The 14,396-nt window shown below is 38.9% G+C and overlaps 1 protein-coding gene across 4 annotated transcripts in view; it reads right to left on the bottom strand.

Annotated features, from left to right (window-relative positions):
• LNPK (lunapark, ER junction formation factor) overlaps window positions 1-13,853 on the bottom strand; it is a 56,311-nt gene extending 42,458 nt beyond the window's left edge. For 2 of the 4 annotated variants that reach the window (XR_011151928.1, XM_069020596.1), the window contains exons 1-6: window positions 13,754-13,853; window positions 9,923-10,004; window positions 8,652-8,696; window positions 7,295-7,482; window positions 3,937-3,995; window positions 668-708 (exon numbers count right to left, since the gene is read on the bottom strand). Coding sequence is in view for 3 of the 4 variants with exons in the window: in XM_069020596.1 (XP_068876697.1) it covers window positions 668-708; window positions 3,937-3,995; window positions 7,295-7,482; window positions 8,652-8,696; window positions 9,923-9,949 (360 nt within the window). In the remaining variant the exon portion in view is untranslated. Of the gene's footprint in view, window positions 1-667; window positions 709-3,936; window positions 3,996-7,294; window positions 7,483-8,651; window positions 8,697-9,922; window positions 10,005-12,996; window positions 13,217-13,753 lie in introns of those variants that run through there. The other 2 variants (XM_069020598.1, XM_069020597.1) reach the window with 2 other exon arrangements.
• Window positions 13,854-14,396: the final 543 nt, after the last annotated feature.

The following is a 14,396-nucleotide window of genomic DNA, read 5'->3' as shown; positions in this document are numbered from 1 at the left end:
GCAGTTGTCATGCTCATTTGTTTCTTTCCCAGAAAATGTAAGCCTCTCAAACTTGTATCACCACTAAAACCAAAGGACACATCCATTTAAATATTAGCAAATCCTCTATACCAAAGGACAATGACATCAGTAGGTTACAGGTTATCTTTTTTACATCTACATTTTAAAAGTGATAAAACACAGATCATGACATAATACCAGACTCTTATGCAACTCATTTTTGGTACCTTTGTTGTGGGTTTTCTATTAATTTAGCTACCATGGCAAAATCCAGAAGGTATGAGGTGAACACTTTGGGCAACTCATTAATAACAAAGCCTCATAATACAATTTTTGGAGTTTTTGGAGGGAGGAGGAGTTGCTTTGGTGAAGTAGGGTTGGGGGGCTGAGAGTGTTAGGGTTGTGGTGGCTTTTAAGTTTTGCCTTACAAGGCAGCTGAAGCCAACCATGTGAGAAAACAGCAAGCTTCCTTATGGAATTATTAAACAGAGAGGAAACAGCTTTCAGTGCTACAAACTTTGCAAAGAGGGCAAGTTATCCAAGACTTGGAACCTTTTCCAGCCTAAATTTGTCTAAGATTAAATGTTGATCAAGTTTGGTGCAAATATGTGGCATACACCAGTTTTAGTGGACCATAGCAACCATTTTTTCTTGACATTTTACTTACTATTTTTTTCTTTTGAGATTTTAAATCTTCCAGAGCATCATCTAAAAGAAGAATATTATACATTAGTTTTTAAATATAAATTAAGATAATTTTAGCACACTCTAAACATTGACGTCACCTTGTGAAATCAGGAAAAATTATGCACTGACCACTACCAACTCTACACATCAGTAAACTTTGTATAAAATAACTAGAGATTTTATGTCAAAATAAATCACTTAAAATGCTGAAATCACTTATAAATTACAGCCCACTGTTATCACTTTACAGTTATAACTATTAAAAAATTTTATGTACCATTTCCTCATTAAGCAAACCAATTCTAGCCAGTGCCCTGCTTTGACCTACATTAAAACTGGTAGAACAATGGACCAAATACATTTAATCTCATGAGTCAAAATACAGAAAAAAGCTTGAGGTCTAAGCATTAATATATCTGAGCACCAGATTTACTGGGTTCAGTATTTCCACATAAACCTCTTAACACATACTAGTTTCAATGCCAGCTCAATTCCAAGCTTCAAAGCTCAATCTATTTCCCCCTTTCTATACACTCAGACTACAGCAAAACGCCCCAGTTTTGTAAGAACAGCTACCAGAAGGTCATTCTACTACTAAATGTTAAGAAACTGTTACAACAAGTAGGCACAGCACCTAACCTCTCTAAGAGGAAGAAGAAAGGCCAAATGCATGTGGGATTTTCCTGGAAGTTAGTGTTTGGAGCTTGACACTCAAGGAAAACTCACTGTAATAAACCATCACCTAATGCAGAAGATACTCTCTCAACAAATTAGCTTTCTACTACCTCCATTCACAGCAAGAAGATTGTAACAATAAACTGTACAACTTTTTACCCCTTCTCAGCTCTACTGAACACTGGCAGTTTACCTCCTGTAAAAATACACCTATTTTACCCATTTTTTCAAAGAAAGGAAAAGCTTCATAGACCTATAAGACAAAACCAAAACCAACCAAACTAAACACACTTTTTTTTTGTACCTTTATTTACAAGTAAGTATCCTATACCATTTAAATTTACTTCAGGAAAACTGCTACTTAAAATTAAGGGAACAAATAATTACTAGCAGAATGCAGAAATCCATTTTGATCAAATAAACCTCTTATTAAATGTCCAAAATACTGAAACTGGCATGCACATATCCAAAAGGTTATTTTTTATGCAACAAAAGGGTACCTACAACTATCCGTATTTGTTAATAGGACATGGAAACAAGACCGTATTTAATACTAGGCTGGAGCACAGAAGCTGGACAATTCCAGAAAGTGTGCATCTTCAAATTAGTAAGGTTCCTTTCAATAAATTTTACATTTATATTAGAACACAATCTCACATGTTGCTCCACACAGATCAACATCTTGAAATGTACTGCAATGCAGTGTGGTATCACAAAGCCAAATAAACAGCAGACTACAGCCAACTGTTAATGGCTGGTTACTCAAGAAACTGAAATTGCTTTTGCTACAGAAATGCCTAGAACATCTTCAGGCATAGCCTTCCATGAAGCAATGCAATCATTTTAAAGTGTGGGTGTTTCTTTCTGATCACTGTACCTCCTGTATTCAACAAGAACCTCATGAAACACCTGCCCCTTCTAACATGGCCAAATGGCAATTACTGCAAAGTACTCTCAAGAAACCAATATATCTCATCTTAATTAAACCTACAGAAAAAAAAAAGAATTCATACTAGAGAAGTCAATACCTGCAATATACCTCATTTATTTTCTCCACACTTTGGGAGAGATCAGCCTAAATCTCCCTTAACAGTTGTTTGCCTGACCAGTCCTAAAAACTGAAATTCTATAATTTCTCTGCATCGTCTTTCCTGGAGTCTAGCTATAAATTTTCCTCATTCACAGCATCATTCCCAAATCTGGTGCATACTGGTTATCCAGCACAGGGCTTTGTTGTATTAAATAACCACCTCCAGTGTCTCGGTATGTTATACTAACTTATCCCAGAATAAAAACTTAGCTTTGAGCAACTTGGTTGACAGTTTGCTCTCTCAGCTACACTTTCTCCTGCTTTACTGCTTCAACTCTACAGCTGATTTTTCTTTTTCAAATATAGGACTTTTATCTCTGAGCTAAAACACTTCATTTTTATCCAGTCTCTGGAACAACACAAAAATAATCCCTTTTGGCATGTTCTATCATCTACTAAACCCTTTAAACACAGGTTCAACAAAAGCACTAGACTTGCCTGTATGCTCAAAACAGCAATAAAGACATTTAAGCAAAATAGAAAAACATACTTTTTTTTCCTATTCAGCCATGAAATGCAAATCATTCATTTCACCTTAGAAATGAATCACACAGCACCACAGAATATATGGACAATTTTATTTCTACATAAAAATGTATGTTCTGCACTTGCATATCAAATACAAACATTAAGTTTAAGAAAAATTCTAAAAGTGATGTTTAACTTGTAAGCTGTCACAAATTAAATACATCATGCTGTTCTGCAAGTCATAAAACACAGTGCAACATTGAGGTTTTCCTGTATTATTGCTCACATCACCATGAGATATTGTTACAGGCTGGACTGCTTTCAAGGAAAGTCTCAAATGAATTCTAACTACTGCAGACAAGTGCCACAGATGCTGGTTTTAAATAGCATGCAGATTCATTCTAATGCAAAATGTAACAACTTTTTATATACATTTGAACACCTCCATTACTTTTTGGTTTTGTTACACGACTTCCAATTTTCCTTAGCTCTTAAAAAAAGCAGAAAAACACCTGCTTATACCTTTCCCACTCAGGAAAACGTAAGTATGCTTTGGAGAACCTGGGAGAGAAAAGCTATCTTGACAAATAAATTAGACACATCAGCTATAAATCTCTTCCCTTTTGTATAAGGATAACAGATTAAGACTGCTGGAATACTTGCGAGATGCAAGTATCAAGGGAACTACTACTATTGCTTATATTTCCTTTCCCCTTGCTCCCACTTCTACACCATATTTTATTCCATTACACTTTTGACACATGCAAAGACAGGAGAAAGAGCAATTTTATAAATGAAGTGGAAGGTTAAGCAGTTTCCTTCCTGTTCTTTCATGAATTATGTGGTAGAAAAAAATTCAGCTCATACTACCCAGTATCAACTAAAAGGCTACTCTTGTCCTCATGGAAGCCAAATGATCAAAAGCATTTCCATTATCATAGCAAGCATCATTCTCAACTCGCTACATATTAAAAAAACAAACAAACAAACACACACCACAAGGAGAAAGTACTTACTATTCCTTTCTGTCCGTTTGGAAAAGAAAAAAATGAGCAGTGTTCTTATACACCAGATTCTTTAGAAGACAAAGAAGAATTATATTAATTAAAATATATTACAGCAACCATTTCTGAAATCATTTAGCAAACAGAACACTTACCAGATGAGATTTTATTTTGCAAATACAAAGGACAGAAAACTTCAAACAGTATTTACATAAAAACTAAAAATTAAATCAGCATCTTCTCAACAAGACATCAATATTGCTCTAAATAAAATCGTATTTTCTATTAAAATTAAGTGTTACTTAAGGCAGAAATACTAAGGCAGCAGCAGCAACATCTTCACTTGCTAAAAAATGTTCAGCTGAAAATTACTTAGTCATCACTTATTATTTGATACATTTATAATGTATTTTTTCCAAAAAAAGAAACTTACCATTTAAGGCCCAAAATTAAGGCCCCAGAGATTTGTGGGAAGAATTCTAATACCAGTGAAAACCATGAGATACAGCTATTGCTTAAATGTTCTCCCAAGCAGAATTAACTGACCTGAGTCCTAGTGATTTTAGAGAGCTCTAAGTCTACTCCGTTTCTGTAGGGTTTCAGCTGACTTAGCTGGAGCAGTTTATGTCAAGATAAACTGATCTATGACCATTTTACATTTGAAAGGTTTCTCTGCAATCATCAGGACTTCATTTGTTTTAAAGCTTAGAATTGCTTATGAGTATTAAGCCGACACTTTTCCTGGTAAGTTATTCAGTCTAAGCCAAGTGGCAAACCTCATACATCAAGCTATTCCAAGCATCTTATCCAAAGCCCTCCTAATGTTAATTAAATAATAGAGCCTAAATTAGCAATGTTTCATTTAAGAAAAAAAAACAATCATAAAGGCTAGAAAGGTTATCTGACTAACAACATGCATAAGAAAGCAGGCAAAAGGCTCTAAGATTTCAAATAGTTTTGACTTAATTCATAAGAACATCGTCTGTATTTATATAATGGTTGCCCAATTAAAAATGTCTTCACATATTAACAACACAACCCAAATTAAGCAAGTTAGATGATGCAACTGGAATCTGAGAGCAACCTATTCAAGGCAGGAAAAACACAGAAGTTTAACTATTTCATGTTCAAAGGTGTGCTATAATAACTGATCTAAGAATACATTGATTTATCTGCTTACACAACACAAAACATGTCTTCATAAAATACCAGAAGAAATAAATGTTTACAGGGTTTAAATTGCCTTAAATATCTTGTTACACAGGCAAAAGCATTACTTCTTTTTTAATGTATGCCTTAGAGTCTTCTGCCTAAAGCTGTATTCTAAATATGGTAGGACACCATGAAATAAAAAAGCACTTCCACTTTAAGAAATCCAAGATGAAAATTTAATAGCAGACCATTTCAGACCAATTTTACAAAAAAAAAAAAAAAAAAAAAACAAAACAAACAAACAAAAAAAACCCCATATTTCAGTGAAAATCAGAACACTCAAATTAAAACTAATTCAAATAAAAATCAGTTCAAGAAGAGCACCCTTCTAAAATGCTAAGATATTTTTTCAACTGTTCCGGAATCTCAGTATACATTTAAAATTAATGAAGCTATATTCCTAAAACTTAACTTGCTCCACCAACATCAGTAACTTGCTGAGACCCTGAGGGACTGACCTAAGGCAGAAGTAAGTTAGTGACTGACTGCAAGCTGGAAAAGGCAGACATACTCCAGTTTGATTAGGGCTGAAAAATCTCTAGAGCTATTACTGGGTGGCACCAGGCATTCAGCATGGAGTCACCTCTTGACCGAGAACAAAGACAAGCTGGCAGCTGCTTGCCACTCATATCTGCCAAAAAAAAAGCTGAAGAGGAATAGCTTAAAGGAAAAAAATCTGATAAACAGTTGCAAGTCATAAGAGAACAACAATCTAAGTCCTAGTAAGCTGATACCTAAGTCAGAGTTTTACAGAGAGCCATCCTGAGGAAAACAAGCAGAACTGGAAGACAAACTAGAGAATATAAGTCCAACATGTAAATTCAAACCACGGCACTAGAAGCCATCACCTTCAATAATAAAATTTCTACACTAATTCTAACACATCTATGCGAAAGGAGGCTGGTAATACTTCCTCTTTTACAAGCTTTTCTATCAGCATGAGCAAGCCTCAAACACTAACAACAAGGACTTCAAAATACTTGTCCTTAAGAACAAAATTAATTCATATTACTGCCAAAGATTAATTTGAGCTCTGATTTCTATATTAATCCTTTCCAGTCAAGATACTGCTGCCCATGTATCTTCTCCACAGGAACCCACAACAGCAGCATATCAGTATATTACGCATAACACAGTACAACATAAAAAAGCATCTTCAGGTTGGGGGTTTTTTGCATGTTATGCTGACCCACACTCATCAAAATTACAAAGCCTTAAATATTTACTTTTGACTTTGCCTTTCAAGTCTAAAGCTAAGGCACCTATAAGCCATGCTTTCACACAAAGGTGCTGTACAAATACAGAAGTACTCATGATCATTTCAGCAAATTAGCAAATGCACTGTGCTCCCCGTCTGTAGGAAAGATGCTCAGCAGGCTGCTTTCACCTCCCTGATGGTCTGGAACAGCAAAGCAGCTGTTCAGTGAGGTGGAAGCCCATTTTATTACTTTTAGAAAAGTAGATTTCTTAGAAAACAAAAGCCACTCATCAGGATAAGCAGCCAATCAGCTCAGTGGAACAAAAATGTAGGCAATACTTTCCCCAGTTCACATACGATGAAGTCTGCATACCTTCTTGTTGAACAAAACAGTCAATGATTTTTCCAGAAAAACAGCTAATTGTGTAAAATTAGTCTCCAATACACTTAGGGTGATGACCTTTCAAGTCAATTCTGTGTTAATAGCCACCTAACACATGAAATTAAGTTTTTCCATTCATTCTTGTATTTTTTCCAGGCTTTATACACTACATTTTACATGTAGGTGACATACCTTTGGTTACTTCCACATAGTAATGCTACTTTTCAAATTGCAGTAAAAATAAAACTCAAGATAATGCTCTTGTGCTTGTACTACATTACAGCTGTTCAGATACAGCTCTCTAGCCCCAGTATAATTTTGACAAGCCAGGTAACTTTAGATGCTATTATCTTTTGATGATAAGACTTAGTTCTATACTAAACCCAGACCCATGAGAGACATTCCCCTCAAAGAAAGTGTCTGCCTAACTACTTGAATTTATTTTAGAAGAAAAAATTCAGCAAGTTATGACATCTCAAGGATTGTCAAAGAAAACCCAAACCCCTGCTGAGATGTATTTTCCATCTCCTTTTATCAAAGAGACAGCAGTTACAAAATAAAAAGGCATATTTACTTACATCAATGGAAATGCAAAAAATGGAAGTGTCATTGTCAGCCTTGCTGTCCATTCGTCAGGAAGACACCACAAATATACAATTAAGCAAGTAATAAGGTAAAGAAGTGAGGAGTAGAGAAGAAGTCTTCCAACCCATAGTTTCTGTAGCCTCTGATTTTTTTCTCTAAATTCTTCTAATGTCTGTATTTCCTGCAAATAAACAGGGTTCAGCCTTATTAGTGAAATTAGTAGGTAGTTTTACTAAGCTGCCTTGAACTGTTTCCCAAAATCAGCCCTATCACTCTGGTACTTGATTAGAAAAGTCAAGCACCTTTTTGATAAATGACAGTATTTGCCCAAAGATAACTTTCATAGCATAAATACACCACACTATTAAGGTTATGATATGGGCCACTTGCACCTTATTAGCAATTAGTAAGAAAAGTCAAAAATCAGCACTTTTTCACATTTGTAATGCATTAGTATATTTGGGACAAGTGAAAAATACCAGTATCTTATGAATGGCAGTCTTCACAATCATGTAAGTCACTACTACCCACACTCAGCATTCTAAAACTTTCATCAGGTACCTGTGGAATTTTAAATGCCTCTAACACTTTCTACTAACATGGGGAATTGCTGAAACTTCTCCATCATCTCCCTTGTTTTCCTTTCAGTGCTTTCCTCACATTAAAAGTGAAATCCTGAACATCTGTATGATGCTTCCAGCATATTAATAAGTGATGGAGCAATGCTCTTCTATGTGAACCATTTTGACTGCATTTTAAGTGACAACAGAGGTACTCACACTTTCATCAAAAAGAAAACAAAAATATCAGCAGCATATTTCAAAACAGTTAATTTCCCCACAGACATCTGTCACAAATGCTGGTGAAAAATCACAATGGATTACTGAACAATCTATCCAGTTATTCTGCCCCTGACTTTACTTACCACCACTACAGTTACAACTTCTACACATAAAAGCATACATTGAAGCTTTTCTAATCAACCTGATGAATGGAACTTTGCATTAGTGACATTTTCCATTACATGGGACTTTAACCATTAGTTATAACTGAATTGTGTAATCAAGGCAGCTTAATATTCATTCCCATTTCAGGCTCTCTAAATAAATACTTGCCCTGTAGTTTCTCACTATCTATTATACAGTACTGGTATTTTATAAATGACTAAACAATAACAGGAAAAAAGACAATTCCTCTGAAATGCATAATCTCTACTACTGGAATAATTACCAAAATAATTTAAAATTTCATTAGAGTATTTTACCTAATGTGAGAGAAATACATGGACAGCAAAAATGAGGTATATTTCTACACACAAATCAAGCAAGGCACCAAAAAGCAAACACATACCTTATCTATTTTTTCTAACACTTCTACAGTGGAAGGTTTTGCCTGCTTACAAGGGAAAGAACAAAGATATTAATCTCACTTTTAAAAACTCAGTATTTGGAGGATTACTGTACATTAACAGCTTCCTAACAACAAGACATATTCATAATAGATTAATAAATTATCTATTTTACATAAAGGTAAGAAGTTTTCCTACTTTAATAGTGACAAATAGAAGGGACCATAATGAATCACTATTTTACAGCTGGCATTATTCTTAACAGAAGGCTCCTCTCCTACATCACAAAAAATGAAAACGTATAATGCATCTACAGCAATAATGAATGTGTGGGTGGAAAGTAAAACAAGAACAGAGTTGATAAGTGGAAGAAATGGGCAAAACACAGAGAATATAGAGAGGAAGCCCTAACCTGACTACTTCAGCTTTTTCTTACTATTCTTTCCATATAAGGACACATGGTATAAATAAATCATAAGCAACTGCAAGTAAGTGTTGCCATCTCCAATAAAATTCCTCATAGGAGCAACTGGAAATCCACCTTCTAGGAATCTTTCCTAATTTCTGAGAATTATCAAGCCACAATCCTTCCCCACCCTTCACACCACAAATTCAAAAAGCATAGCTCACAGTGAATCACCCTTGAAAGTGAGTTTCTATTATACAAAACTGACATTCCACCTAAGTTTCACCTGTAAAGGAGTTTTGTATGGAAGGCTCTGAAGCCAACTGCTAATAAGCAAAGGCAATTCTAGACTCAAACAACTCACACCTGCCAGGAGAGTAGTTAAAACCTCATTCATGCCCCTTCTTCCTCATAAACTCAGTACAGCACTCAAGAACATACAAAGCAATAAAAGCAGGTAAGAAGACAGACTTGTACAGGACTAAGATGCTACCAAACTATTTGTTAAAACAGACAGAAATGTATTCTGCACATATTCATTTTTACCTAGGTCACCAACTTTTCAAGTCACAGATGCTGCAGTTTCTATCCTAATGATGCACCACAAAAGTATTTAGATTTACAGAAAGAGTTAAAACTGTATTTTTCTAAGTTAACCAAGCCAGCGACAGACTAGTACTGCAGAGGAAATAAAGGACAACAGCAGAGTTTCACAGCTTAGTGATTTAGCAAAGAATGCTTTTGGTCATGATACCTCACTACTGGACTTTTAAGTGACATACTCACAGGAAAAGTTTAGCACTAACATTCAGCCAGCATTAACAGTCAACATGTCCTATTGTTACATTGTTACACAATGTTACTTACCCTCCACCTTGAAATTAATCCACCCATCTTCTGTTGTGGACAAATGTTGGCAGAGCTACCAATCTTCTACAAGAATTCGCAGCTAGAAATAAAGTATTAAGCACTTAGGAGCAATCTAACAACAAAATCAAAGACTCTCAAATTCATTCCAACATTTTAAGAAATCAAAATACTGCATAAAGCCATCGTCTTGCTATCTACCTATGTGTTATTTTTAAATCCAGTTTTCTGATTCGTAGGCCATCTTGTAAGTCAGTTGATCAGCTCAGATGTGGCCAAAGTTATTCTCATTTTGGAAATACTTAACCAGAGGGGAGTCCCAAAAACACAGACACAAAGTAACCGCAAAAAGAGACACCAAAATGCTCCAGCAGAAAAACAATTATAAAAACTTAGTACTGGGCAGGATTATTCAAGATACTGATTTCCAGTTGTTTCCTCTGCTTTCCATAAGCATAACTCAGTGTTCCTTTTCAGCTGTCACTCTAGGCATTCAGTATTAACAACCTTCTGTTCATGAGAAAGCTTCTCAAATAAATCTACTTCTTTTTTATGCTCTCATCCATAAGAATACATAGCATTATTGGATAGCATTATTGTTCTTTTGTATGCTCAGTTTTAAGTTCAAATAATCAGTTTCAAAGATTTCATTTGCTATACAAAAGCACTACATTGGCAGGTCTTCGCTGCACATCAAATTACACTAAAACAGTTCCAAAGCTGCAAAAGCAACTCACCTCACCCTACACAAACCTGGAACCCATGAACAACACTAATTTGATGATCTGGGTCTAAGCTCCTGAACCAAAATTGCAGCAACTTTCCATCAGAAGGTAGTTGAATCAATGGACTTTGAACTTTAGGATGGCAGAATTTTTCTCTCCAGTCATTTAATTTACAAGTTTTTTAATCTGTTGAACCAAAAAATAATCAGTTCAAAACAACCCTGACAGTAAACTAATACTCAGTCCCAACCAGGGCTCAAACCTTTTTCATTCTGGAATGAAACACTAACACTTATTAAAACAAAGCACTGATCTAGCTAGACAGAATAATAATATATAAGTGATTATTATCTCCTTTATTAAGTTTCCTTTGGCCAAAAATGGAAAGATATATTTCAATCCAAATTTGTTTTCAAATTGTCTGAGGCTGTTAGAACAAGTTAATATGTAGAGCATATGCACTGCTCACTAGCACAAACACTAGTGTAGTCTGGTAACCTCATCATCTTTTAAGAAAGCCAAGGACTTCAGAACTATAGGCCCTATTGGTTTCAGAAGTCAATCCTTAAAGATAAGGAAATCCATATTGGAAATGCCATGAAAATTAAGCTGGAACAGATGGGCAAATTAGCTCTGCTGCTGCCAAATTAGTACCACAAAGGGGTGAGATATGGAAAAAGCAATTACCCCTTGGACTCGAACAAATTCTCAAAATAATCACTACTGCAGCAACTCACCTCAGTAAAACAGCAGTCTTTTTTTTTTTTTTCCAAACCCAATCCAATACCAAGAATTTTACTGTGACTTTGCAGATACAGGTAAGTTTTTGCATGACAGGTATTGCAGTAGATCTGAGCATACACTTTCTTCCCAGATATTTCTACAGAGATAGATGGCTTTCATATTGTTTTGCAACCCAGATACTATGTCAAATAGCCAATTGAGAAGTGTGTAAAGCACAAGGCTCGCAAATCTAGCTTGCTTTCCTAGCACTGCCACTGCTGTCAGGAGTGGACATAGAGAGACACAGAGATGCTCACATAGCCTTTGTGTGTGCCATTTTCCTTCAAACCATAGTTTGAGAACCTCTCCACTAGAAGTGTTAGAGGATCTTTTGGGAATAGGTCATCCATGAGCTATTGGTGACACTGACTTATATCAATAACACATTCACAGCGCTATTGCTACACAAGTTTTTTTAAATATCTGGCAAATGCTTGGAAGAGAAACAGGTTTTACAAGTGTCACTTACGCATGTGATTTTACAGGAGCTATGATGATGACAGGCTTTACAGATGCTGCTCTGCAAGTCTGTAAATACTACCAAAACCCTTCCCCAAAGAGGTATTAAAGGATTAGGGCCACTAGATTCACATCTGCAGTTTCGTCACTGAATCCTCAGTGAGGAGATGGAGAATTTTCTATGATTACTATGGAGTGCCTCAGATGTTTTCCTTCCTCCCCTCTCTTCTTTTTGACATGACAACACAACTTGTCTTCAACTGCTTCAAACTCTCCTCCTTCCTCCTTACTTGCCACTCCACATACCCACCACTAATATCCTGCTATTCATGGCAAGAGATCTTCCACATGTTGCTTCCTTCCCATGCCCTAACCAACAAATTATTGCATAGCACTTTTCCCTTCTGAAGGCTGCACTCTAGCACAGAGCTGTGCATGCCACCGACTAAGCAGTAGTGCAGTTGGACTTATTTCCATGTCCATTATCACAGATTTAATACACAAGTAAGATAGCTGCAACATGTCCTAGGCTTAAAACAGACAACAGAAGCATTAAAAACACTGAACAGAGAATCTTAAGAAAACACTACTACCAATTTTGTTACCTGACTCACTCAAGAAAAAAATAGATAGCAGCTCTTCTACTTCCAAAGCATGTACATTATTTATTTAAAAGCAGAAGTGCCAGACTAAGGGACAAGAGCAGAAAAAGCTTCTCTTTTGAAAGAAGCATAAACCCACGAAGTCATCCACGCCCATCCACCCAGGTGGAGAAAATAGCTTCATGATCTCATTACACTTTCATCAACTCAGTCTCAAATTTCTTCAGGCTTGTTAATGTTTTAAAGGTTAGAAGTTCTCCAAAAACTCAGTCTCCTAAGTAAATTTCAATAACTGACATGCTGAAATTCAAGACTGAATAACATCATTAAACGAAAAAAAAGGAAGTCAGCAACTTGTAATCAAGGCCTTGCATACAGACATACAGAGCTCTCCCTTAAAGGAATGGGCAATGCTTTTTAAATCGGTGTTTCTGGCAAACTTAGTGACTTCACTTTATGTCAATATTTTTTAGATATTCACCATTGCAAAGAACACAAGTTCTACCTTTCAAGTTGAATCTCCAGTTCTGCTCAGAGTTCTCTCACAATTTACTGACTTCAGAAACTTCCACTGGGACCATAAAAAGTTTCTCCAGATGAGTGCCACAGACAAGGAAATAAGCAAAACCAAACCAGGAGCATCACCCACCACCTACTGCTGGCCTGTCCCAGGACGCCCCAGCTACAACAAAATACTGAACTTTTTTCCATTTAAATTTCGTTTTCAGCTGTTTCTGTCTGGAAGATCCCACAGAGGTCCTATGCTTTGCAGAGCATTAATTAAAAAGGCAAATTAGCTCCCACACGGACTGCAAAGCGAAAGAGCGAGAAGTGGGCGGGTCAGGCGCTCTTTTTTGAAACCCAACCCCTTGCAGCCCGCGCGAGGGGCCGCCAGCGGCCGGGCCCCGGTGGCCAGGGAGGGCGGTGGCACCCCCCGGCTCCTCGGCCCGCCGGCCGGGACAGCCGCACGGCGCCGCCGCACCCCCGCTTCCGGGCAGGGCGCCCGCCGCCCTTCCCCGCAGCCGGGGGCTTCCTCCTCGAGGCTGCACCCCGGCCCGCCGCCGCCCCGCTGCCGCCCGGCTGCCCGCGGGAAGAGGGAGGGGGCACCTGCCGCCTCGCTCCGCTTCGTGCCCGGCGGACGCGGGGCCGGTGCCTGAGTGCGGTCACAGGGAGCGTCGGGCGCCCCTCTCCCGCCACCCCGCGGCCCTCTCCCACCGCGGAGCCGCTCGGGGCCGGGCCGCGCATCCCGCGCCATCACGTACCTGCCGCGGACCGGGCCGCGCATCCCGCCCGCCGCCAACGCCGCCGCAGGAGGAGCGCGGCGCCCGGGCGCTACTCCCACCAGGCCCCGCGCGGGCGCGGCAGCCAATCAGCGGCTCGCTGCCGCGGGGTGCGCTGGAGCGGGGCGGGGCGGGCCGCGCTGCGCTGCGGGCGGCGGCCGGGGCGGCATAGGGGGGTGTGGGGCGGGGCTGCGCTCCGCTCCGCTCCGCTCCGCTCCGCACGGTATCGTACCCGGCGCTCCGAACTGTACCGGCTCGTAGCCCACCGTGCCGTGCCATGCCGGGCAGCCGCTCCCGCCGCGCCTCGCGGCCCGGCCCGGGCGGTGTCGCGCTGTCCCGAGCGGCGCTGCCCGGCCAGGTCGGAGCGGGCGGGTGTCGGAAGGCGGTCACCGCCAGTGGGGCCGGGAACGCTGAGCCCGTCTTCCTGCGGCTCTCGCTGGTCCCTGTTTACAGAAAATAAAGGTGTTTTAACGCAAAAACCTAGGAACGTGAGGGTCAAGTGGTCATATGGAGGTTTGCAGGCCTCCTGGCACTCGTGTTCAGTCAATGAAGCAGTGCTGACAAAGAGGCGCCGTGCTGGATGTCCCCTTAGCGTCACAGCAGAGGGCTGCTCTCACTTCCCCTT

The sequence above is a fragment of the Aphelocoma coerulescens genome, chromosome 7, assembly GCF_041296385.1.
Source record: "Aphelocoma coerulescens isolate FSJ_1873_10779 chromosome 7, UR_Acoe_1.0, whole genome shotgun sequence".
NCBI classification, from domain to species: Eukaryota; Metazoa; Chordata; class Aves; order Passeriformes; family Corvidae; genus Aphelocoma; species Aphelocoma coerulescens.
The sequence above is the reverse complement of the archived record's forward strand: the minus strand, read 5'-3'. Positions and strand labels throughout refer to the sequence as shown.